Source organism: Solea solea, chromosome 8 (assembly GCF_958295425.1).
Source record: "Solea solea chromosome 8, fSolSol10.1, whole genome shotgun sequence".
NCBI classification, from domain to species: domain Eukaryota; kingdom Metazoa; phylum Chordata; class Actinopteri; order Pleuronectiformes; family Soleidae; genus Solea; species Solea solea.
This window is the reverse complement of record NC_081141.1, coordinates 17,988,767-18,013,353: the sequence shown is the minus strand read 5'-3', so window position 1 is coordinate 18,013,353 and position 24,587 is coordinate 17,988,767. Positions and strand designations below refer to the sequence as shown.

At 38.2% G+C, this 24,587-nt stretch overlaps 3 protein-coding genes across 4 annotated transcripts; 2 read left to right on the top strand and 1 right to left on the bottom strand.

The window, feature by feature from the left end:
• Nucleotides 1–103: 103 nt before the first annotated feature.
• On the bottom strand, nucleotides 104–4,155 carry mthfd2 (methylenetetrahydrofolate dehydrogenase (NADP+ dependent) 2, methenyltetrahydrofolate cyclohydrolase). The gene is made up of 8 exons (XM_058636107.1): nucleotides 3,986–4,155; nucleotides 1,980–2,164; nucleotides 1,745–1,867; nucleotides 1,491–1,643; nucleotides 1,290–1,397; nucleotides 1,102–1,194; nucleotides 873–998; nucleotides 104–780 (listed from the first exon to the last, which is right to left on the bottom strand). The coding sequence occupies exons 1-8, from the start codon at nucleotides 4,063–4,065 to the stop codon at nucleotides 632–634; spliced, it is 1,017 nt and encodes a 338-aa protein (XP_058492090.1). The 5' UTR covers nucleotides 4,066–4,155; the 3' UTR covers nucleotides 104–631.
• Nucleotides 4,156–6,592: 2,437 nt separating this feature from the next.
• On the top strand, nucleotides 6,593–14,475 carry mob1a (MOB kinase activator 1A). Of its 2 annotated transcripts, none has more exons than XM_058636880.1 (6): nucleotides 6,593–6,775; nucleotides 8,825–8,988; nucleotides 9,238–9,331; nucleotides 10,977–11,110; nucleotides 12,157–12,320; nucleotides 12,441–14,475. In XM_058636880.1, exons 1-6 carry the CDS (start codon nucleotides 6,762–6,764, stop codon nucleotides 12,516–12,518), a joined length of 648 nt encoding a protein of 215 aa, XP_058492863.1. In that variant the 5' UTR covers nucleotides 6,593–6,761; the 3' UTR covers nucleotides 12,519–14,475. The 2 variants fall into 2 exon arrangements, with proteins under 2 accessions (XP_058492863.1, XP_058492861.1); XM_058636878.1 differs by having other exon boundaries at nucleotides 8,822–8,988.
• Nucleotides 14,476–16,073: 1,598 nt separating this feature from the next.
• On the top strand, nucleotides 16,074–23,459 carry trafd1 (TRAF-type zinc finger domain containing 1). Its single transcript, XM_058637009.1, has 12 exons — nucleotides 16,074–16,699; nucleotides 16,975–17,024; nucleotides 17,766–17,901; nucleotides 18,209–18,262; nucleotides 18,369–18,804; nucleotides 19,114–19,392; nucleotides 19,504–19,568; nucleotides 20,473–20,733; nucleotides 20,822–20,960; nucleotides 21,342–21,558; nucleotides 21,647–21,704; nucleotides 22,444–23,459. The coding sequence occupies exons 2-12, from the start codon at nucleotides 16,990–16,992 to the stop codon at nucleotides 22,480–22,482; spliced, it is 1,719 nt and encodes a 572-aa protein (XP_058492992.1). The 5' UTR covers nucleotides 16,074–16,699; nucleotides 16,975–16,989; the 3' UTR covers nucleotides 22,483–23,459.
• Nucleotides 23,460–24,587: the final 1,128 nt, after the last annotated feature.

Genomic DNA, 24,587 nt, shown 5'->3' with positions numbered 1-24,587 from the left:
TATCATTGTAACCTGTTCTGCTGTTTCCGACTGGAAACAGTGGGTATTGGAGATCATGGTCAGTATTTAATTCATGACACAATTATGGCACAGACAACGTTAATGTGAGAACATATTAGCAATATTTATTTCAAAGATTTTACAAAGGCAATTGTGGATCTTTAAAGCTTGTATTACTGACAATGTTAGCCCTTATTACTCTTGATACAAAAGGTTAAACTAACGGAGAAAGAGACAGTCCTCCCACCTCGACTGCTCATTAGCTTTGAGTTAAATACTGTAACCTTTCTCCATTCATGTTTAAATAAGATACCGCTGTTGTAATAAATTAAACAATCTCCCAAGGTTCCTTAAAACTCCAAAAAACAACGACATTGCACTGCACATGTTAAATACTGAGGGCCATGTTGTATGAAACATTCAGCTGCATGTGTAAATGCAACAGTCTAAACATGGACTTGAAGTTCAGAAAGGTCTTAGATGTCAGCAGGATCAAATCCGTAAAGCTATCATCTTTCCAGTATGTGTGCTATGGGAGCTCATCGGGTTGCTCCAAATAAAAAAAAAAGAGGGGGTCGTAGTGTTGGAGGGAGTGGAATGTGTCACTGCTGCTGGGATTCGCTCCAGCTCATTACGACGCAGCCGCCATGCGGATCCTCTCTGGGTGGAAAAGCAAAGCGTTCTTCGCTGCTTTGATAGTGTTTTTCATTAACATTGCCACAGTCATGGGTCCCACACCTCCAGGTACTGGAGTGATAAAGCCTGCTTTCTGTCTTACACCTGAATAGGGACAGAAAAAAAAAAAAAAAAACCTTAGAGACACAGAGTGGCTTCCTTCAGATGCACAACCATGTTCAGAGTCCAGCCCTTACCTTCAAAATCCACATCTCCAACTAATCTGCTCTTTCCAGTGATTGGGTCCGTTATTCTGTTTATTCCAACATCAATCACCGCTGCTCCCTCTTTGATCATGTCCGCTGTGATGAGGTTTGGAATCCCTGATAGGTCATCGACACAGTTTCCAGTTAGACCACAGGAGCAAATCAGTCTACAGAACTAACATACTGAATATCATTGTGACAGACGACTGGTGACACTAACCTGCAGCAGCCACGACTATGTCAGCGATCTGTGTGTGTTGCCGAAGTTTTTCTTTTGGAGTGTAACGATGAGAGATTGTAACAGTGGCATCACCTGCAATAGAACAGAATCAGAGTTTAGTGTGTTTTTTTTATTTTTATTTTAACTCTCTCTCTCCAACATAATCATACACAGAAACCATAACCTACCTCCGGGTCTCTCGTGACGCCCGTCTGTATGAAGTAACATTGCAATGGGCATGCCTACATTCTTGGATCGCCCTGCTACCACGACATTCTTCCCCAGAGTAGGAATACCTGACGGCCAAGATTTTAGATCATTACTCAACTTCAACGTTTTGTTTAGTAACATTTCAGCCCTAAGAGGAAGTGAGTGTTCTTTCCTGTTACCTGTTCGTTTGATCATTTCCCAGACTCCCCAGGGTGTAGCGGGAAGCATAGCGGACTGATCCAGACACATGCGGCCCACGTTAACTACATGGAAGCCGTCAACATCCTTGGTCGGGGAAACCGCGTTACAGATGATCCGTTCATCGATGTGATCTGTCACAAAAGAATGATTATGAGACACTCTGAGCAGAAAAGGACCGACACACAGTAGAACATCAGCGATTTGACTATGACTAATGTCATGTTCTCTGTACCTGGCAGTGGCAATTGGACTAGTAGGCCGTCCACACGGTGGTCTGTGTTGAGTTTGTCGATCAAATCCAGTAACTCCTCCTCACTGATGTCTGAAGACTTAACAATCGTCTCACTGGAAATTCCTGTTGGAGATTGAAGTCAGAAAACTGGCTCAAAACACATGAATACAATATGCTCTTGTGCGATTATGGTCATTGAGGCTTTGCGAATACGCGTGCCTGTTTTGTCACTCACCGACATCAGCTGCCGCACGGGTCTTGTTCAGGACATAGGAGTGACTGGCTGGGTTGTTTCCTACTAGAACCACACTCAGATGTGGTCTCCTGTTGCCGGCATACATCCACTTCTCCACGTCGGCCCGGGCCTCCTCCCGAATCTGCCATGCTATTTTCTTCCCTGAGATGACAACTGCTGCCTGCCTGAGAGTGTCAACAAAAACACTTGGATCAGACGAGTCATCATTAACTTGCATAATGGATTAACAAGCAGTGGTTCAGCTGTTACTCAAAGACATTTATCATTCTCAGAACAGGAATGCAACGCGTGTATTTTTACTATTAGTTATTTTCCCAGTGTATATAATTTAAATAATCCATAAACCTATATCCATTTATCTGTGTGGAAAGGTGGTGTTTTTCCTTCTCCTCCCTCACTAGTTCTGTGTAATACAGGCCTTGTGACTGACGAGCAAGAATGTAGAACAGTAGCCAGGAGGGACAAGTTGACTTATAACAAAACAAAGATAAATATTTGCTTTACATTTTAATGGAGGGCCACATTAACTCTTATGGCCATGTCATTTTTGGTTGCTGTTAAACAAAGATTTTGACACCAGAAACCTGTAATCCATCTGGACCACCCACTCTTGGCAATCGCTAATTCTATCCTTAGAGCCTCTCCGTCTGAGATGCCAACGCATTTCTAACCCAACGTTTGGTGTAAATTGATAAGGCAAAAAAAAGAGAAATCAGTAGTGAGCAGCCTTTAATGAGAATCTAATCTTGTCCTTGAATGTTGGAAAGGTGCTTATAAATGAAATGCATTATTATTATTTTTGTTGTTAATAATAATAATAATAATAATAATAAGTATAGTTGGACAGTGGTGCTGAAATAGTTCAAACTGCTGTGTCGTGTTTTTAACCGTGTTAATAATGGCGTGGTTAAACCTATAGTGTTGCTTCATCCAAAGCAAGAGGGTTTTTTTTTTACTATTATGTAACGACTGACATAGAGAGTAACTGAGGAGTAATGAACCATTAGCAGTGACATAACTAACCATTTCACCGTGCCAAAACTTCACAGAAATGTAGCACATCAGAGAAAAAGGGTGAGGTCTTGTCAGTGTTCCAGGTTCAGGAAAAAAAATGTGTCACAATTACAACTGATTTAAATGGAAATAAAACAAAAGTTAAATAAACCCGCCCCCCTTTTTTTTTTCTCCACATAATGTTAAAAATCACCTGTAAGGAAGTTGCTTTAATCCAAGTTATACTACTGTTATTGTTGTTTTCCATCAAATGAAATGTATTCATGTTTGAAAAGGTGTATCAATTTTTGGTTATTAGGTTATTATGCATGCATAATGGGATATGTGCTTTAGATGATTAATCTCATGACAGTAGATCATGTGCAGGGACCACACGAGATTTGGGTTTTAAAGGCATTAGCTCATTACATTACATAGAGTCATGCTGCACACACCAATCCAATCAATACCTGCACGGGATTCTGCACATACTCACTATCATCTCTTTTTTTCCCACATCATTATTATTATTCTTCTTTATAAACATTTATAAATCACGTAAATATGACCCCGGACACAGTGGCTGTAATGCATATGCAAAATTTGCCACTGTGCTGTGAAAGTCAGCTGCACCTCGATCTCCACTTGAAACCTGGCTCCTGAGAACTCAGGGTGCAAGCACTCGGAGCGATTTCATCAGCCACCAAACTACTGCACTTCTGCCGGTGTGACGCTAGGGGCGCGCGTGAACGTGACCAACTGAAGATATTTAGTGCTATTCAAACAATCCCTCACTCAGGCACGGTCTTTGGAATTAAATAATACAAGTCGATGAAAAAGCAAGACTATGCGCATTCGGCACATACATTTAGGTGACCGGGGACGTGTAAGTGTCTATTTCTGTGGTGTGAAGATAGAAAAGACCCCACGAACATGTGATACAAGTAGAATGAAATGTTCCCGTAGGAGAAGAGATTGAGATCGGCACTCACCTCGACGCAGACGTGTGCAGTTTACTGGCGTGATGTTGGGAATGCTGGCACAGTTTTGTAAGAGTCCTGATTGCTGCCATTCTGTTCGTTTGAAGGAAGAAGAGCCACCAAGGTCGGTCACAAAACTCGGAGTCTAAAGCCCGGGCTGACGGAGAGGCGTATGCGACCGGGCGGGAGCTCGACAAGGCCTTTTAAAGTCTCTCCTCTCTCCCTCCCATGACGCGCTTGCGTCACGATTATCCGCCGCTGCTGCCTCTGCCACTCCCTCTGCTGCAGAGATAACGTAACGATTCCACCATGTTTCCACGGAACTGAACTCAATAGAAGTGGCCCCACACAGCCTGAAATACAAGCTCAAACACCGAACTCCATGACGTGCAATACCTATAATCACCTAAACAGTAGTTCCAAGAATGCGTAGGCCAGAAAGAGAAATGTTTAGTATAGGTCTTCTGCTGGGAAAAAACACTATGTGTGGAAGGAAAGAAGCCACATATCTGAGAAAACTAACTTGATTTCTGAGCCAGTCATAACTTTACAAAGTGTTACAAATGAAATTGTCAAGCTAATGATGTATGAGCAATACATCAAAACAATAGATGTAATATTTTTTCATCTTGTCAAACATGGATTTGTGCTTGAGCAACCCTAACAATGCGAGATGGGTGGGCGTATGTTCAGTCCACAGGGTATGCTCAGTACCAGTTGCCTTGTTCGTCAACCTCCTTTCCAGGATTTGTTTGCATTTGAGTAAATATATAAAGATCTTATTCATCAATAATATCAATGTTGTTGGTCCTCCTAAATATGTTTATTTCCCATTTAAGTTACACTACAATCTAAGATATATTTACATGTAGGTCTAAAATAAAAGACAGTCATTATCTACTGCTTTGTTATGATAGAAACAAACTCAGGAGGAGTATGTCATTTAATTGATTTACTTTGCATAGCTTCTCCAATTTTCTCCATGTGGTATCCTGATATTTATGTTATACTTACCTGTAGTACCACTCCACACCACCAGAGGTACAGTTGACCTTCAGGGTCAGTTTGGTATAATGAGATTAGAGAAAACTGGATACAAAAAAGTTATAACCTGCTGTATTGATGCTCTGTTACGTTCGTAATGAAATAAATAATAACTATGATTATCCTGAGTGGTTCAATCATAAAAATACTGAAGTTACCACACTCCATGTCTGGTCTCCATCTTTTATCCATGTCTGTCTTTGATGTGCGTGTCTACAGGGAATGGTAGGTGCCAGTTGTGGACCGCTTGAGGACCGCCTCCCTGAAGACCTCCCTTGAGCCACATACAAGTGAACAAACATAGTTTGTCTGGAAAGTTGAAAGTTCAATAAAACAATTTTCTTTTTAAAAATCAGCATCATGTTCTAGTATTTGAATATATCACTTAATGATCTGCTGGTACCGACTGCCCACCGCCTAATTTACCTGGCAACAGTTGAATAAGGGGTGTACCGGCACTTATTTTTTTCCACTTAAAGCATTAAATAACACTCAATAATAACGCTCTTCACAACATAGCAACATATCCATGGATTAAAAATTGAAAAGTACTATGTGAAAGACTGATTTACTGTGAGACAAATGCCATCATGGAATTCTGTATATAGAGCCAATTTCATTTATTTATTTATTTTACTTACTTGCTGAGCCAGTCATGAACTGCCATGTCCAGACTTGTTGTAGGCTTTTTTTTATTCATGTGATAGCACAGCTGTGTACAGTGCACACACACACACACACACACACACACACGCACACACAAACACCACACTTCACCCAAACCCACATACAGTATTTGTTAGTTACTTTCTTGTAATTTGCTTTAAACACAAAATAAATTACAACTTAAAATACATTTTGATCAAAAATGTGTAGATGGAACTACACAGTGCCAATTTATGCAAATTATGCAAAACAAATTAGCAAACTAAATGGGAGATAAATGAAATTACCACTGACCACACACCAACTTTTACCCAAGCTCACAAATCAGAAGTAACTGCAGACAAAGTATTTAAGTGGTTAAACAAAAAAAGATCAAAAAGATGTTTATACAATCTTTTACAGCCAGTGTGTACCCAACACATTGGATTTTAGGTAGTCTTGTATAAAGTACCTAAAAGGGATACTTGAGTAAAAGTAAAAGTATCTTACCAGAAAATGGCTTTGGTAGAAGTTGAAGTCATTTTTTTTTAGAATATTTACTGTACTTAAATATTAAAAGTAATTTAAGTACTAGTAGTTTAGTACTTAAGTTTTTGAAGTAAATGTACTAAAAAGGGATTGTATTTGGTAGTAATGAGTAACAACGATAGTTAGAGGAAATATATAAAGTAAATTTGTGTAAAAGTACACAATTTAGGAAATGTAGTGGAGAAGGTAAGAGTTTCTAGAAATATATAAAAAACAAAGTAAAGTACAGATACAAATATGAATTGTGTACTTAAGTACAGTAAAGTATTTGTACTTACAAATGTTCCAATTGTACGTACATTTGCTGGTGGTAGTGGCAGATCCACATGTGGCCGGTAGGGGGATACAGTTCTCCTCCTGCTGAACTTCAACTGAGGACAGATAGAGGAAGAGCTGCTGTGGGTGCAGCAGCTCGTCTTTTGCCTCAACGTTACGGCTAGCAGACAGCGGCGACAAGTGATCCACACTGTGTAATTATACAGCAAACTTTACTTTTTAAGAGCAGGCTTACGAGTTTTGGACAAAAGTCTTCAGCGACCGTGTCTCCAAGATGAGCTTCCTGTTGTAAGTAAAGTTATCAGTCGTTTGCTAAGTTGCGGTTAACGTTAGCTTCGCCTCTACGAAGTTCCAGCGAAGGAAATACCGATTAGGACGGGACACCGTCACAGAAAACAAACCAGCTCACAAACAAGTTTCAGTTAAACTGAAACAGCCCTGTCTTACGCATGGTTATCATTTGTCTTCGTATGATTAGTTGTGAAAAGTAGTCATTTATAGTTACCCAGCACTGGCACAAGTGTAACTTTATTGTAAACTATTAAGTTACGTGCGATCTTGCTAGCTTGATAATGAATGCTAGCTCACGACTAGTTAGCTAGACTAGCTCATATCATCAGTCCGTATTGAGATAAGATTAGACGTGTTAACATTAGCCGTTATCCATACTTTTTAGTGCTGTACTTCGCTGGTAGGTTACTGTCAAAGTGAGTTATTAAATCATCTCTTCCATTGTTTATAGTGGCACTGTCCGGCTTGCTTTCCTGTTTAGGCTGTAATAATGTAATAATAATTATAATAATATACACTTTATCTACTGTGCAGTTCTGCGTCCTCAACCAGGGAAAAGAAAATACAAAATTTTTTTTTAATATACTATATGTATATACATTTTGTTGTTCTGCTTTTTATTAACTCAACGTGTGGTGATCTGATGTAGTCTTGTCTTGTGTCTGCCCCTGTATATCCTGTTTTTTTTGCTTTGTCAATCAAAGCACTCACTTGGTAAACATTTGTTTTGCTCTATAGTGCTGTAAAATAAATTATTATTATTATTATTGTTATTATTATTATTGTTGTTGTTGTATACAACTACAAATCTGCAACAATGTCTCCACAGCTGGGACTGATAATGAATTATGGTGAATGTGGTGTTGGACAGTACCAAATTTATGTCTTTAATTGAAGCATCAAGTTGGCAAATGCATTTAAAAACCACATTACTTGCAAAGAACAAGACAATAAATACATGATTTCATATATAGCATTTTTAAACTGGCTTAGAACACAGAACAACCAAAAATAACAAACAGATTTCAACTGGAAAATTATTAATTGTTTAAAGCTAACTCGCACAAACACAAAAAATTCACATCTAAGGCTTTTAAGTACGATTCTCAAAGCATCATTATACACCACCTTAAGCTCCTGCATGCCAAATTACCACAGTTTGTCCGCAGCTGTGTAATATACAGTACAGAGGTGTACAGTACACAGTTAAACAGAGAAATATTCATAGCAACAGAATACTTGTGAAAGGATTTTGGCTTGGATATACAACTGGCATTTAATGAAACACATTTGATGTAGTTTTTACAGCACTGTTACTGTTTATTGAGCAAATGCCTGTACTGCATATACAAGTGTATATACTTTTAGACCAAGAGTTTTTAAGTGTTATGGCCTGCCTGAATTTTTTTTTCTCATGGTTTCTCACATCTTTTCTGTATGGTGAGGAATTGGGTCTGGAAGGTCTGGAACATAGTCTTATTAGTAGTGTTATGACTTAATGCAATGTCAGTATCTCTGTGTTGCAGCAACGGACTAAAAATGTAACCATAATAATAATAAAGTCCAAATAACTAACACAACTACAGTTTGTGACTGTAAGACCTATTGTTATACCATCACAGGCCCATAAAGGTATTGTGACCCTTCTGTTCTTGCTTTATCATAAAATGGTCAATACTGATAATCCTTAGTCACTAAACAAGTGGTTAGGCTCAAACCATGACACAACAAATGAGGCAGCCAAGCATCTTACTCAAGATACTTGATCACTACGAAGCCTCCCTGCAGCTGCTTGCACAAACCAGACAGGAAGGCTCATCACATGTCGGTGCCTATGCGGATCATCTGTTTCCAAAAATACCACCGTTGTCATGCCTTGTGCACATATAGTTGCTTAGTTGCTCTTTATACTATAGTAAAGTAACGTTTCTGCCTTACTATGTGAAGTGCCTTGAGATAATGTTTGTTCTGATTTGGTGCTTTACAAATACAATTTGATGTGATTTAATTAGTTGGTTCCATAAACTTTTTGTTTGTTTTCAGTAGCAGTCGCTCATCCAAGACCTTCAAGCCGAAGAAAAACATCCCAGAGGGCTCCCACCAGTATGAACTTCTGAAACATGCCGAGGCCACTCTGGGCAGTGGGAACCTGAGGCAGGCCGTCATGCTGCCAGAGGGAGAGGATCTTAATGAGTGGATTGCTGTCAACAGTGAGTGGATGGTTGTGCTGCAAACCACAATTTAATTTTTATAATCCGGTTAAAGTTAAGATGATCATTTTGCATGTGATCAGATGAAAAGGGTTTACAAACACAGACAGCATTTGTGTCCACTATATTATATTATAAAAGGTACCTGAGAATTGTAAAGAAATATAAGGTGTGTTCAAATGCAGAATTTACTATGTAGATGTGTAAAATATATCAGTTCATCTGGGAAAAATGTACAATTTTTTTCAGCGGTGGACTTCTTCAATCAGATCAACATGTTGTACGGCACCATCACAGAGTTCTGCACTGAGACCAGTTGCTCAGTGATGTCTGCTGGACCGAGGTAATGCACAGGAGAAAGTTTTCACAGCTTTTTTAAATGTATTGGTATTTTTCACGATGGCATTCAAGCTTGCTTTGCTGCATAGCTGTAACAAGTTCCACTGCAACGAAGGGAAACATTTAGCACTTAATTGTAGGAAACAAGGAACTTCACGCAGCTCATGTGCTTCAGAGGATCAATAATGTGGTCCAACAGCATAGTGATACTGGGCTTCCTCATAAATACCTAACCCTAAAGACAATGCATCATTATGTCTTGTAAAGAAAACATATCGACAACTTTGTATTTGTGGTGTACTGACTGAGACATAACCTTAAGTAAAAACACTTTAAAGGGCTAGTTAAAATAAATTCATCTGACTTGGAATGTCCTCACTTGATCCAAATTGATTGTAACAAGTCAACTCATGTGTTGTAACCTTCAAGTTAAAATCAGCCCCACCAAAGAAACAAACCATGAACTCACTAAAGGCTGAGATAGTAAATGCAACTGAAATATGTCATCTGAAAGTCACATGAGAAAAACAGGAATTAAACTTTGTAAGTGGTCCCTGTTGAAGCTGTCGAGCTAGAATCTAGATTTGCAGCTTCCTCTATCCTAGACTGAAAACTGCCCACAGTCTTTAATCAGAAGGAAGAGACTTGTACTTCCTGCCGACAGTAGTTGCTGGCAACAATAAGATTGCAGACAGGGTTTTTTTTTTTTGCGTTTCGCTTTAATGTGCAGTTATTTTTAGCTTATCTACTGCCAAATGATGTTTCATATACTTAAATAAAAATATCTATCTATATATTCTTTTAATACGAACATATGACTATATTCTGTCTATATCTATATATACCACTTATACACCAGTTGCTCCACTGTACATATTACTATTTAATAATTATTTTCATAATCTAGTAATCTGTTGATTATATTCTCCAGTAATTCGAGTAGTTTGTTGCTCCGTAAAATGTCAGAAAATATTGAAAAATGTTGATCATTGTTTGACAAACCCTGGAAATGATGAAGTTCTCAAATGTGTTGTTTTGTTCACAAACCAAAATATTTCCATTTTAATGATTTCTTTGTTATATGGAGCAAAGAAACCAGAACATTGTCACATTTCACTCAAACCGATTAATGGATTATCAAAACAGATGACGATTAATTTAGTTATCGATCAATAATCAAATAATTGTTGCAGCCGTAATATAGACCACTGTATCTATGCATATATTTGTATGTATATATTCTGTCATTTATACTATATACATATGTAAATACATATACTGTAACTATGTTTATATTCTGTTTATATCTGTATATCACACTCATACTTCACCCATTGCCCCACTTTATATATTACATCTATATAGACCACTGTTTTTTGCGCTATTTATACTTGCTTTTTTCTTTTTACCGAACCACAGTCCTGTCTTTGCACTTCTGGTTAGATGCTACCTATATTTCGTTGTCTCTGTACCTGTACTCAGTACAATGACAATGAAGTTGAATCTAATCTAATGTAATCTAAAAATGCAGAGTCGCTGCATGTTATAGTTTATGTAAAGCTTTTACATTTGTGTCTCGTGTGAAGGGTGTGCTAACAATTATGCGAGAGGTATAAATTATTGTTAATTCTGCTGCTTTTTTCCTGTAGATATGAGTATCATTGGGCTGACGGCACAAATATTAAGAAGCCTATCAAATGCTCTGCACCCAAGTACATCGACTACCTGATGACCTGGGTGCAGGATCAGCTGGATGATGAGACGCTTTTCCCCTCAAAGATTGGTGAGTTTTGAATTTTGTGTCAATTTATTCTTTTTGTGATCATCTTAATCAGTGATTTAATAATATTATATCCATGAAATTCTCAGCAGGGAGAGAGATGTACAGAAATACTGTGTAGTTGCATTGTTATTCAGAAGCACGCACCTATCCTATGAATATTGTCTTCCCACAGGCTGTAATTTAGAGAGACTGCAGGGTCTCGTGCTTTTTTTTATTTAAGAGGCTATCAAGGCTAAAGAGGTTTGTCATTTGATTTGCAGTGCATTTTTTTCTTGACTACTTCTATTAAGGTGATGTTTGGCATGGAGAAAGCAAAGCAGACATTGTATTGGCACAGAAGTGCACTTGGTGTTGCATCATAAAGTATAACGGGCCTTCCGCGTGTTACATTACATTCCACAAAGATGTGTGTCAGACACGTGGACAAATGAGAGCATCATCAGAGTTGTGCCCGTTTTTTTGGGGTGCGTCCACATTGCACCGAGGTGAAAATATCTGTTTTTGTATGTTGATACACTGGACAAAGAAGGTTCAACTGGTCTGAAATGAGCTCTGGACCTTGCATCATCCAGATGAAGACTTTTATTTAATATATTTTTTTCCCACACACTCATCAGGAGCAACCCTGCTGTGAGTGAAATGCAGTGCTGATTACCCATTATCATTGTTTTTTATGATTTTTTTGCTTTGCTATTAACATTTTTCACACATTTTTATTTGTTTGACTCTACTTTGGCCTGATGGGTTGAAATATAACAATGCTGCTAATGATTTAAATCTCATTTGAGTTTGAGTTAAGTGTTTGATAGATTTCACATCACAAACAACACAGGAATTAAAGCCACACACTGCCGTTACCCGATTTAAGAACAGTGAAGTGGTACACTGAGACAGGGCTAAGCACTGTACTGTTGTTTTCAGTCTAACTGATTATGTGTCTCACATGGAGATGCGCTGTGGTCTGCTCTGATATGGGATGAAAAGCTTTGTGATTGTTTGAAAAAGCACATGCTCTTCAGCATTTTCCACCTCCTCATGTCCCACAGGCGTTCCCTTCCCCAAGAACTTCATGTCTGTGGCCAAAACCATTCTGAAGCGTCTGTTCAGGGTTTACGCTCACATCTACCACCAGCATTTTGACTCTGTGATGCAGCTGCAGGAGGAAGCCCACCTCAACACCTCCTTCAAGCATTTCATTTTCTTTGTTCAGGTGACATAATTGTACACAGATGGTATTTCATCAACACTATGATTCCAAGACTGCGTTGACAAATCACATGTGAATAACTCTGACAAAGCTAATGCATTGTTTTCCTGTGTTGTGTCGCAGGAGTTCAACCTTATCGACAGGCGAGAGCTTGCGCCCCTGCAGGACTTGATTGAGAAGCTTGGATCCAAGGACAGATAGATATTTCATCACAAACAGTATCTTTGTTTTTTTTTACAGTTTCCTTTTCTCCTTTGTCCCTCTTTGTGACCTCTGCTACCTCCACATCTTCTGCTCTCAACTCTGTGCCTTCGTCTTTTCATCTCCTCATTGTTTGTACTGTATTTTCTTTCCCTTTCGTTCCTTCTCTTGCCTTTTATGCTGTCTTGGAGCCTTTTTCTCAACTTTGCCACTCTAGATCATAGTGCAATGTAGAAAAGTATTTTTTCACAGGACCATGTGGTTAATGCCTTTCTAAGGACCAAGACTGTTCAGAATTTAAAGTAAAAATCCAGCAAAATTCATTGTTTAGAAAGGTTTTAGTTATTGAGGCAGTTTTCTTATGAGCCTGTAGCTATTGTAACTACACTGACTGACCAAATATCCCGGATTAGATTTTTTAAATGTCTTGTTGGTTCACTGGAGGAGCAAGAACAAAAGGTCTTGGGATGACTTTTCCCATCTATGACAAATGTGTAGAATTGTATTTTCAAATTGTATTGCTCTGTGACACAAGCTGGTTGGTGGTGTCTAAATGGTATGACATCACTTGAGTAGGAAATTGGTCCCCGCTGTGTGTTAACTTACTTCCTGAGTGACTCTTTGCTCTCACAGTACCCTGTGATGGCGAATGTGAGATGCCTTTAAGCTTGCCCCCACAAAAGCCCACGACCAGCTGCATTATAGCTGTTTCAATTTGTCAATGCAATATTGTTTTTGCACATTTTCAGTCACTTTCTTAATTGAAATCGTTGAAAATGAGAGAAAGTGCTCAAAGTAATAGATATAATTAGCCACTCAAAGCTTGTATATGACCTGTGTTATGGATCTGTAAGGTTGAAATCCTCCTGTCACTAGCAATCATAGTCTAATGTGAATTTTTTATTTTACTCTCATTTTATTTCATTTCCGTGGGGCCGATTTATTGCGGAACCCAGTGTCTGTATTTCAATGCTGGTACTAATACTTCTCTTCACAAAATGCATTTCCCCTAGATTGAAAAATTGAGTAATAACTGGTGCGACCGGGAATGATGCGGATGCGTTACCTGTGGTGTATGTAGTTTTCTTTGACAGGTGCCTTATTAGTCATGGTTCATGTTTAATAGTAATTTCCTGTGCTTCACTCAGGCTACAACAGCAGGGCTGTTTGTACTGCCGTCCTCATAAAAACTGATGCAGCTAATATTTCTGATGAATGTTTTATTTGGCAATGCAAGGGAACTGGTCCATGAACTACTTCACGCTGGACCTAATTTATTATTAGACAATCATGTAACGAATTAGGAGCTGTTAAATAACTGTTATGCATCGTCAGGAACCAGCCAATGTGATTAGGTGCAGTAGACTTTCTTTTTTCATTTTACAAATGCTGTCCCCCTTTTTATTTTAAGCAGTTTGGAAAAAATGTATGTTTGATTCACCTTTAAAGTGTGACTTTATCCACTTTTAGGCCCTTTAGTTGCTTTATTAAAAAAGCATCCATTATGTTACTCATTTATGGGCATATCAATATATTTTATAAAACTGTGTTATTTTACAGATTCTATTGGAATTCACATTTCGTCCTCTCTTTCAATAGATTCATGTTCTTCAAATGTATTGCTTTTTTTTGCTTTGTTTTTAAACATTTTGGCTTGGAGTTGCAGTTAATATTACACTGTAAAGTAAGTTGTTGACTCAACCTTTTCAAATAATTAACAAGGGCTCTGACATGAATAATAAATGTTTTATATACAGTATATTTACAATAATTTCCCATCATTGGGTAGCTGTTTAGACTAGGAGGATGTGCAAGGATGTATGTAATGCTTTCAAAAACATTTGCTGTAAGCTATTTCAGTGTTTTATCAGAACAAAACTGTGCCTTACGACAAGGATAGTGTCTGACATTGACAGAATTGGTCGTTCATAAAAACTCAATAAACACAGAAAGGACAGTGTTGTTTTCTGTTTTGTGTGCACTAAATGCCTGGAGGAATGGTTATGAATCCACAGGGAAGCATGTGTCATACTATCATCCATGAAGTTGTTCTTCTAATAATAATATTTTCTGTCAAGATCTGAAGAAATACTAAAGCTGTTACAGTTCTCTTTTGAACGGACCACATTAAAACAAAGCATGTTAAATTGTCTGTGGGTGTCCACAGTGGCACAGATGATCTAACGATGTCTGTAGATGTACCAACCAACACATCATGAAAGGACAGCATGAAGGTGTCCTTTCATCAATGTCTAGAAAGAAGAACACTTCAAAACAGTGAACAGAGAAGAACAAATCCCTGAGCGATACCTACAAGCTCAGCTTCGCTTTAAAATGCTTCTTAAATGAAAGGAGAAAGATCTCCAAGACGTCAAGTCCAGTTCAGTAACTATCCATACCTTTCTTTTTATTTCATATCAAGCTTTTTGACATATTTCAAGTTAATATGTATTGTAATATTTGAAAGAACATAGCAATGGCCCTTTGACAAACTAAGAGGAGTGCTGGTCTGTAAGTCAAAAGGGGTGGTTGTCAGGCAGGGTGGAATTCTGTCCCTTTTTTATTTATTTATTTATTTATTTTTTGCTCCAGAGGCCACAAATGAAGGGCAGCCAGTAAGGCACTTCCTTATATTTTGTGGAAGTGAAGTCATGTGACTCAAGGGGGCACTTTTGTCCCCCTGTGCCTTTATGTCAAATGTATTTACAAGTGTCTTTCCCATTTAATGTTTTCATATTCATATTTTAAATTGTTTTAACTGTAATCTTATGGAGGTGAGTCCAATAATAAAGATTTGATTGATTAATAGATTGACTGCAAACTTCTGCAACATGACACACGCATGTGAGTGACCCATTCTGCAGTGAACAAGTTTGTTAGTTAAAATAAAGAAAATTGATAGAAACTGGTATATTTAAAGCAGTCTTGTATAAAGTAACTAAAAGTATCTTACAAGAAAATTACTTTGGTAGAAGTTGAAGTCACTTTTTCTAATATTACTTAAGTACATTTTGTATCAGAAGACTTTTACTTAAGTAAAAGTTTAAGTATTAAAAAAGTGAGGAGCCATGGTAGCTCAGTTGTTGTGGGTTCCTGGCCCTTCTAGTCTTGAGCAAGACACTTGAAGTGGGTGAATAGCAAAACTATAATGTAAAGCAGCTTATCAAGACTTTGACTTTAATTTTATTTGGTAGTAACGAGTAACAAAGATAATCAGAGTAAATGTACACAATTTATTTAGGAAATGTAGTGGAGTAAAAGTTGCGAACAAATATAAATAAAGTAAAGCACGAATACGTGAATTTGGTACTTAAGTACAGTAACAAAGTATTTTTACTTTGTTAGATTGCAACATTGATTTAAAGTATGTCCATTGTGGTGTACATTTTATAGTTTTGGATCGCTATCGGAACGAAAAAAAAAAGACCGCTAATGTCACCCGAGACCGTTTTAAAATCGCACCGTGTGTTCAACCAATCAAATTGGAGTCTGGATTAATTCCGATACATTTTGCCCTGAGTTTTGACTTACAGTCGACTTTCTCTAAACTGCTGTCTATTACACGTCCCCACTGCAGATATGAATCACTTTCACATTTAGTGTGTTTAGACTAGTCGTAGTATAATCAAGTGTAGTAGGCTTGGGTTTGGATGTGTCATTGTTAACAGAGGGGCAGTGAAGCATACGTAGACATCCTGAGAGGATTTACCAGCGGCATACATCTGTCTCTCGCTCTCTGTATGTGTGTGTGTGTGTGTGTGTGTGGGGATAGAAGGGGAAATACCGAACTGTTTTTTCTGGCTAGTATCAAGTAGTTAGTTGCCCTCTGCGAGGTTTTTTTGTATTTAGAGACAGAAACAGAAACCAACGCACGGTGATTTCACCTGGCGCTAAGGATACACGCCCATCAACCCGTGATTTTATTAGCGTCCTGTCTTTTACAGCTACTTCGTCATATAAAGTTAGATATAGCTTGTGTCAAGTTAGCGCTACGTGGTGGTTTCTGGCCGTGTAGGTAATGCTAAGCTACTCGGTTGGTTAGCAAAAGCCGACGCGTCGGATGCAGCCCAGCTTTTTAGAGTCGGTCCAGAATGGTTGTCGATTGACTTTTTACGGGGAATACTCTTGTTAAACCAGCCAGCTGACAGCTAACGTGTTAGCAACCTGCCGGGACACAGTAGGTAAGAAAACCGGAAGAGCTGTCAATCCGTTTTTATTTGCTAACGACATAAATTAGCACTGTGTGTTTACCGGGTTATTTTAACATTAGCTCAGTGTTTTTGTGTCTGTTGAAGTCAATCGAGGCCTTTAACTCACGACTTTCGATTTGACCACTCTCGAATTCCTTTGTAGCTCTAAACAATGCATGTCCCCGTGTTATAAACAGTATTAAGTTAACCGAAACAGATCGATCTGGTTTGTGTCATTAATAACTAACGTTGCACTTTGTCCCCAGGCTTAGACACAAACCATGGCAGATGAAAACACACAGTTTTGTGGCAATTGGTGAGTATAAAATAAGTTATATTATGTAATGAATGTGTATTTAATCTTAGTGTAAAGATAGATGTACAATAAAACCGTTCAGTATGTATCATAGAATATTAACAATATTTCTTTATTGAAAGTGTTTTCTACTGTCAATGATAAACACAAATCGACTGTAAGATGTTAAGTTTTAGCTCTAAAATTGTGGCTCTCTTGAGCAGCTTTATTCTGAATTAGTCCTCAGAAAGGCATTTAGAATTATTATTGATCCCTCTCATGACAAGTTTCAGCTGCCACCATTATTAAAGTGCCTGTATTTAAAACAAACAGGAAGAAGTTTGGGTTTATTTCAGAAGCCATGAGACCAGTTAAAGTGAATCAACTTTAACTTTACTCATCCTGGATTAGACATTGTTTACTGTTGTATGTCAGCTTCTGAATTTTTAAAAAAATATGTTTTGTGGGCTTTTTGTGTTTATTATTAGATAGTGCAGCGAAGTGTGAAAGAGTTGAGAGAGGAGGGGAAAACTTGGTTTGCTGAAATAGGCCCTTTGCCTCATGAGGCTCCACAGCGTCTGCAATTTTATACCTACTAGACTTTTAGACTTAATGTGTGAATTTGTTCTTTGCTTGCCTTAAATAGCCTGTTTGGGGGACAACATAAACAATGTTGAATTGAACTGAATAATCGTGTGTTTGTTATGGTGGTGGGAACAGATCTATAACATGTTGCAATTATTTCATTTTGTTGTTTTTTAGCAAACATGACATTCCAGAGGGTAATTTTACTACTCATGAGATCCACTGTCAAAGAAACATTGCCCTGTGTGGTGTGTGCCAGGAGCCTGTTCCCCGCACAGATCTCCCGGAACATATGCAGCAGGAGCATATACAGGTAAATATTTGAATCGTTATACTCGATGTTCAAGTAAATCTGTTGCAAACGTGCTAATCTGTTTACTGAAACTGAACTTTCATTAGTTTTATATCTCAGAAATAAAATCTACAGTTCTACTTGACTTTTACTCCCTAATGTTGCCTCTGTGTACTTGGATTATCAAAATCACGATAGCACATACCAAGGACACCTCTGAGAGCATATCATCAACCCTAAAGAATTTACTTGAAAGAAAGCAACTTCAGATAATAATCACCAAAAGAGCATTGTCTCTCATTTAATTTAATTTTCTTTTTCGATTTAGATTACATGCAAGTGTGGTCTGAAAATCGAGAAGAATCGAATGGACTTCCACCAGGTATTTATGAATAACATTCGCCCTCTATATGTACAGTATAACTTAATGCATATCTTTATTAAATTGTTAGGTAGTGAGTGTTTCTTCATAATTGTTTCTCTTCCAGAGCTCTGAATGTCCTCAGCGTCTGGTTCCATGCCAATACTGTGAACTGGAGCTTGTGTTCAGTCAGTCCAAAGAGCATGAGGACTATTGTGGTACACGCACTGAGCCCTGTCCACACTGCAAGTGCAATGTAATGTTGAGGGAACAATCTGTGCACCCAGTCTTATGTGGAAGCCTCACACCGCCCCAGGAGTGGAACAACAGCAGGATGAGTCGCAGTCCACTAGAACCGCAGTCTCCAGGGGCATGGTTCGAAGCCCACTCCATCCGAAACATCATAAAAGGCCAAGAAAGAGGCTCTAAGAATAACAACATGAGTGCAGCAGAGCAGGCATTTTCACGTGCATTTGATCCTAGTGTTTACAACAGTTCGCGGGTTCCTCAAAGTGCAGCAGACTGGAAAAATGCTCCACAGAGTAATACAACATTCAGTCACTGTAAGTTGTGTCCCTGACCTGTAAGTTATCAAATTTCCTAAAGGGAAAGTTTCAACAAAGCTTAATTGTTTATCAGTCTACCTTTAAATTGAGTGAAATAGAGAATGGAGAATTTTGTGAACAAAAATATATTGTAATGCCAGCTTTAATATATTTACTAATATGTTAAAAAATTTGTTTTGCCATTGAGCGTTTAGCAAAATAATGAATCAGAACCCAGCTTTTGTTTATAAATGAAGTTGTAGGCCCAAATTGGTGTGCTGTTGCTTTAATCTGCAAGTCTAATGTCTGTTATATTATATTTTTTAGTGCTGGGGCAAAGAGATTATCTGAATAGCAGCGCTGCGTGGCCACATGCTGGTCAGACACATGACGAGGATTCTTCCGGCCTGGACTACATGTTGGCTCTCAGTCTGCAGAGTGATGGAGAGTCAGTGGCTGGAGGTGTAGAGGACAGTCTATGGAGTGACATCTGGGACCACAAGAGATCCAGCACCTCTGTAAATACCTTCGCTCCACCCAACAACAACTACCCCCTCTTTAGTACAGGGACGAGCACAACTCCAGTCCAGGACCCTGATCAAACAGGTAAATTAGCATTGATACAATAAACACAGCATTGTCCTTTCAGTGTTAATTAATTACTCATTGTTTTGAAATCAAGTCTGTTTGTTAATGGTTTCAAATTCTTTTTTAAAGACACCATGCTGCCTTGTGAGTTCTGTGAAGAGCTGTTTCCAGAAGAGGAGCTCATTCTACATCAGGTTTGAAATTAAATTTTAATCATTTGGTTGCAACATTGACGTAAGGAATGGTTCTTTAATCTTTTTTTTTTTTTTCAACAGTCAAAAAAATACATTGGCTGTTAGAAAGGGAGGAGAAAGAGGGTAAACACCAGTGAGCTGTTGTTCATAATCAATCTCGTGTAGTTAAATTAAAGATGATAAAAAGGCCACACTGAGTAGTTTGTACAGATACATACATGCAAATTGTATCCTTGTTTTTTTGTTTGACTAAGGCCAGTCTGATACACTGATACTGATATTCTGTATGGTTTTAAGAGTATGCAGATTAATTAGTGTGCAGCTGACATATGTATTCCACAAAATTAAAAATAAAATGTTAAAGGAACAATTAGCAGCTACATTTTTTAACTACAGGTCAAGTTGCAGGAAAAAAGCTGCAGCTAATAATAAATAATAAAAAGCAAGCTCTTTGAATGTGAAAATGTTTGGCTTTTTTTCAGAATAATTTTGTTTTTGAATAAAACAACAATTTCAACATTCTGTTACATTTTATGGACGGAAAAAGCTATTGATTAATCGACAAAAGGAATGAACAGATTAGTCGAACAAGAAAGTAAAGCAACTCCTCCCACTGTTTGTCATGGTTGCATTTATTTGTTACAGAGACACTGGCCGTGGGTAGTGTTGGAGCAAAAACAGTTTAGCATGATTAGGTCTGTGTAGGTCTCTCTGTTTTTTCAGCAGTGTAAAATTCTCAGATTCAGTCAGATATCGTGCATATGACGTGCAAACAGTTGAATACCTTTCTTTATCATAGTGTCAGACATTTCACAGTCCACTTGCAGCGTTTGCCTGTTTGAACATATGACTCATCTACTTGGAGGAAAAATAATGCCTTCTTTTTTAACATGCTTTGTTTCAGACTGGGTGTAGTCCTGCCTCTGCTTTTGCATCTTATAGCAAGCAGGCCTCCTCTCCACCCAGAGAGGATAGGATGGGCAGGAACGCTTCAGGGCTGATGCACAGTCTCCCTGACACACTTGCCTCAAACATCCCCACCTTCCCTCGGTCCGTCTCCCCGGCGTCTTACAGTCCTCCAGCCAGTCCACTAGAGGGCGATGTGGTCATTCCATGTGAATTCTGTGGTATTGCTCTAGAAGAGACTGTCATCTTTCACCATCAGGTTTGTTGCAAGTGACTGAAAATGAAACATACTCAATTGTGCTCTCTTCCCCCCCAATGTTTGTGATCATTTTGTTGGTTTCTTCCAGGACAAATGTGACATGCGGCCTCAAACTGCCAATCCACTGAATAATCTAACAGAAGCAGCTGTCAGAAAACCACTGAGCCCTGCTGAAAGAACATTTGAGCAGATGTCTCCGGATTTTCACAGAGGAGTAAAGCACCAAGGTAATGTAGAACATCCATCCACTATTGCTTTACCTTTGTGGGTTGCAGGGGGCGCACATTCTGTGCCGTCGTGTTTTGGATTTATTTACTGCAGTAAATAATACAAACTAAAAGAGCTTTTTAGCCACATGTGCTTTTGTTAGTCATTTCTAATCTGTGCTAATGTTTTTTACATTATTAGATGGTTTTAAAAATTACATTTAAAACTTAATTTATAGGTTTACAGGTTAAAATCAATTTGTAAAGGGATTTTCTTTATTTGATTGCATTATTTTACCTAAATGGTCTGGACATAAGTGCAGGTTTTGGTTTCTAATGTCTTGTGTGCAATTCTTTTTTTTTTTAACACTATTTTGATTGCTTTATATAATTCACATATAGCTGACTTCCTCGGTGAGAGCTTAGAGTTCGACAGAGACACCACAACAGTACAGAACTCAAGGGAATGGCAAAGAGGCTACATTGGGCTACCGAGTCGAGGGAAGATGCCCTTCGGCGACATGTCGGTGAAAAACAGACCTTGGCAGAGCAGGGAAATGGAAGGGGCTCATTCATCTGTCAGTGACACTGATGAGTCTGGAGCTTTGTCTCTAAAAGGGTAAAGCAATAATCAGGTCCTTGTGGAAGCAATCTTAAAATTTGATTATTGCGTGTGATTAATATTCTTGTTTGAATTTTGTCCACAGAAGTCATGTACCAGAAAATAAAGAAGGGAGAGGGAACAGAACTAATCCTATGACAAAGGTACGCAAGACAAATCATGTTGCTCAACCTTTAACATAACACCCGTCACTTATACTTCACATACTGGTATGGTGACATTAAATTAAGGAGCAGCAGTATGCCAGTGTTTCTGATTTTCCTCCCAAGTACCACCAGAGGTAGCTCACGTACCGCTGGTAGTACACATACCACAGTTTGAGAACCATGGTAGTGAAGCATAGACTTGAGAAGTACAAGACTGAAGAAAGACGATGGCTGCAATAGTTCACTATAGGCTGTTAATAAGAAAAAATAGACTGAACTCCTGAAGCCGAGCAGGTAATAATAATAATAATAATAATATATTGAATAGTATGAGTCTGTGGGAAAATGAGTCGATGGTTTCAATTGCTAGTTTCAGGTCGTCTTCAATTGAAAAATGTATGTTCCAATTTAGAGGAAAATAGATGATAAAGCATGGCACATGACGGTGAACCTGGTTGCAGGTGACATTTGTAAAACGTCAACGTGGCGTCAGCCAAGTCTCGAGGCCTCAAAACAGGAATTCAGAATCCTGTGGGTGACGTACCGACCGTTTGCCACTTGGGTTCATCTAAGGAAAAATCTCCCCGACATAGACGTACAGTTATTATTTGTGTAATTACATTATCTCAGTGTCAGTTCTGCTTGAGAGGCAGATTTTTCCAATGTGTTTTTCTACGTCTGTAAAGGGATTTTCAATTGTGTTTTTTTTCTTCTTCTTCTTCTTTTCCATTCGCAGCTGCCTAAGAAGCAGAACGAAGAGCAGCAGGAAGAGTGAGACCAGGAACATGTGGTGAAATCATCAAAACCAAATCTCCTACTCTGCTTTTCATTTATCTTTTTTGCACACTATTGCTAATGAAACACATGGATCTGATAAGTGCCTGTGTAAGTATTGGTTATCATGCGGTTTTATTAAAGTCTAAGCAGTTTGGTTTGCTCGTGCGTATTCTGCTTTATTCTCTGATTAGTTTTCGAATGTTTGTATATCTAACATCTAGCTGAAAAAAAAAGGAGTTTTATTCACACTACAATTGATTTAATTTACTCAAGTGTATAACTCATTATCGGAAGGTCACACGACATTGTAAGTATGTATCTGTCTTTACGTTGTTACTGCCGCCACACATTTTGTTTTCACTCGTGTTCTTTCTGGGCATTGTGTAGTTTTCCTGTTGTCTTCATCTTAATGTTACCTATAGCACTTTGATAGATTATTTTGTTGAAAAGGGCATCTTAGACCATCTTAGACCAAGTTAAAAACATAACTTTTTTTAACATATGTGTTTTTAAAATGTTATGGATCTGTGTTTAGTTCTCTTAAGTTTTATTTTTCATTTTTGAAGTCATCTATAGAACTGTAGACTTTGTATCATGATAAGGTGGCTTTTGAAGCAGTTTCCTTGTGTTGTTTTAATTTGTTTAAAAAAGAAAAACAACAAAAAAACATTGTGTGTTGTTCCGCTATGAATATGACTTAAAACCGATAACATGTATTTTGCATGTCCACTTTAGAAACAAATATGAATTAGGAACCTTGTGCCATAGACTGTTGAGGCAGCACATTTCCTTTGTGATTAAAGACTGTATCAGGTCATTCTCCCAATTAACATCAGATTATCTTGGTTCCACTACAACGAGATCACTTGATAATCGTTGAAGTCATGTGTGGTGGACAGAGTAGTAGACTTGTCCTGTTAAAGAACAACTGTCTTCTTTTGTCTTGTGCAGTCATTAAAAGTTTTAATAAGGATATTCATAGTTTTATGGCTGATTTTTGTAATCCTGCTTCTAAACCTTAAAAAGAAACAGTCACCTGACCACCTAATGCTCTGCTCCCATCTTACTGCTTTTCATGTGTGGTGATAAATGCCACAGGGTGGCAGAATTGCTGCATTTTAATGTGTCTGGTGTGACAACACACTGTTCTATACACACATGCTGGACAGGACTGACACAAAGGCATCCAGAGTAGAGTTTCCTTACATTGTATGACCATGAAGGGAAATGCAGTGCAGGGTTAACTATCTCAAAAGAAAAAAAAGAAATTAAGCAAGTCGGTTGATAAAACTTAATGGAACTTACTGTAAATTATATACAAACGTAACCATTAAGTGTCTTATATGTATATAGCAAAGACCTGTATTTTGTCACAGGCTTGGACGTTTTGGACGGATTATGAGCCAGTGGGCCCCTGGGCACAAACAAGAAAAAGGCTCCCCCATGCACACACACACACACATGCCATCCCTGCAGTCGGGCGTAAATCAGCAACAGTACAAAAAAAAAAAACACATTTTAGTTGCTATGTAAGGAATCTAACAGATTGTCCTCCTCCCATTAACTAAATGTGCGTTTTATCAGGTAACACCGGTCTAATAGAAATCATAATAATATGATTAAAGGGCCTTATTAGACAGATCACATGACTTAACCTTCGTTGTATGACTGAGGGCCCTGTCAAGACATCAGGGGTGGATAACTTAGCCTATGGGGGCCGATAAAGACATCACATAACCAGACATACACACTGGCTGTTATTAATCTATAAGGCTGTCCTTGGCTTAGCTCCTCCATATCTGCACACTGTTCTTCAAAGAACTTAAAAGCCACTGGTCTCGTTGTTCTTGTGAAGTTCTCCATCTTTCTGTTCCACACCTTAGAGCAGACCTGGTTCAATAAAGGTTAAATAAATAAAATAACATCATTAAAATATCGGAATGAATAACACAGTAGCAAGTAGTATTTCATGGCCCCAGTGTTGTAATGTAACACAGTACAAATACTTTGTTACTGTACTTAAATACAACATTCATGTACTTATTTATATTTCTATCAACTTTTACGCCACTACATTTCCTCTAACTGTCTTTGTTACTAGTC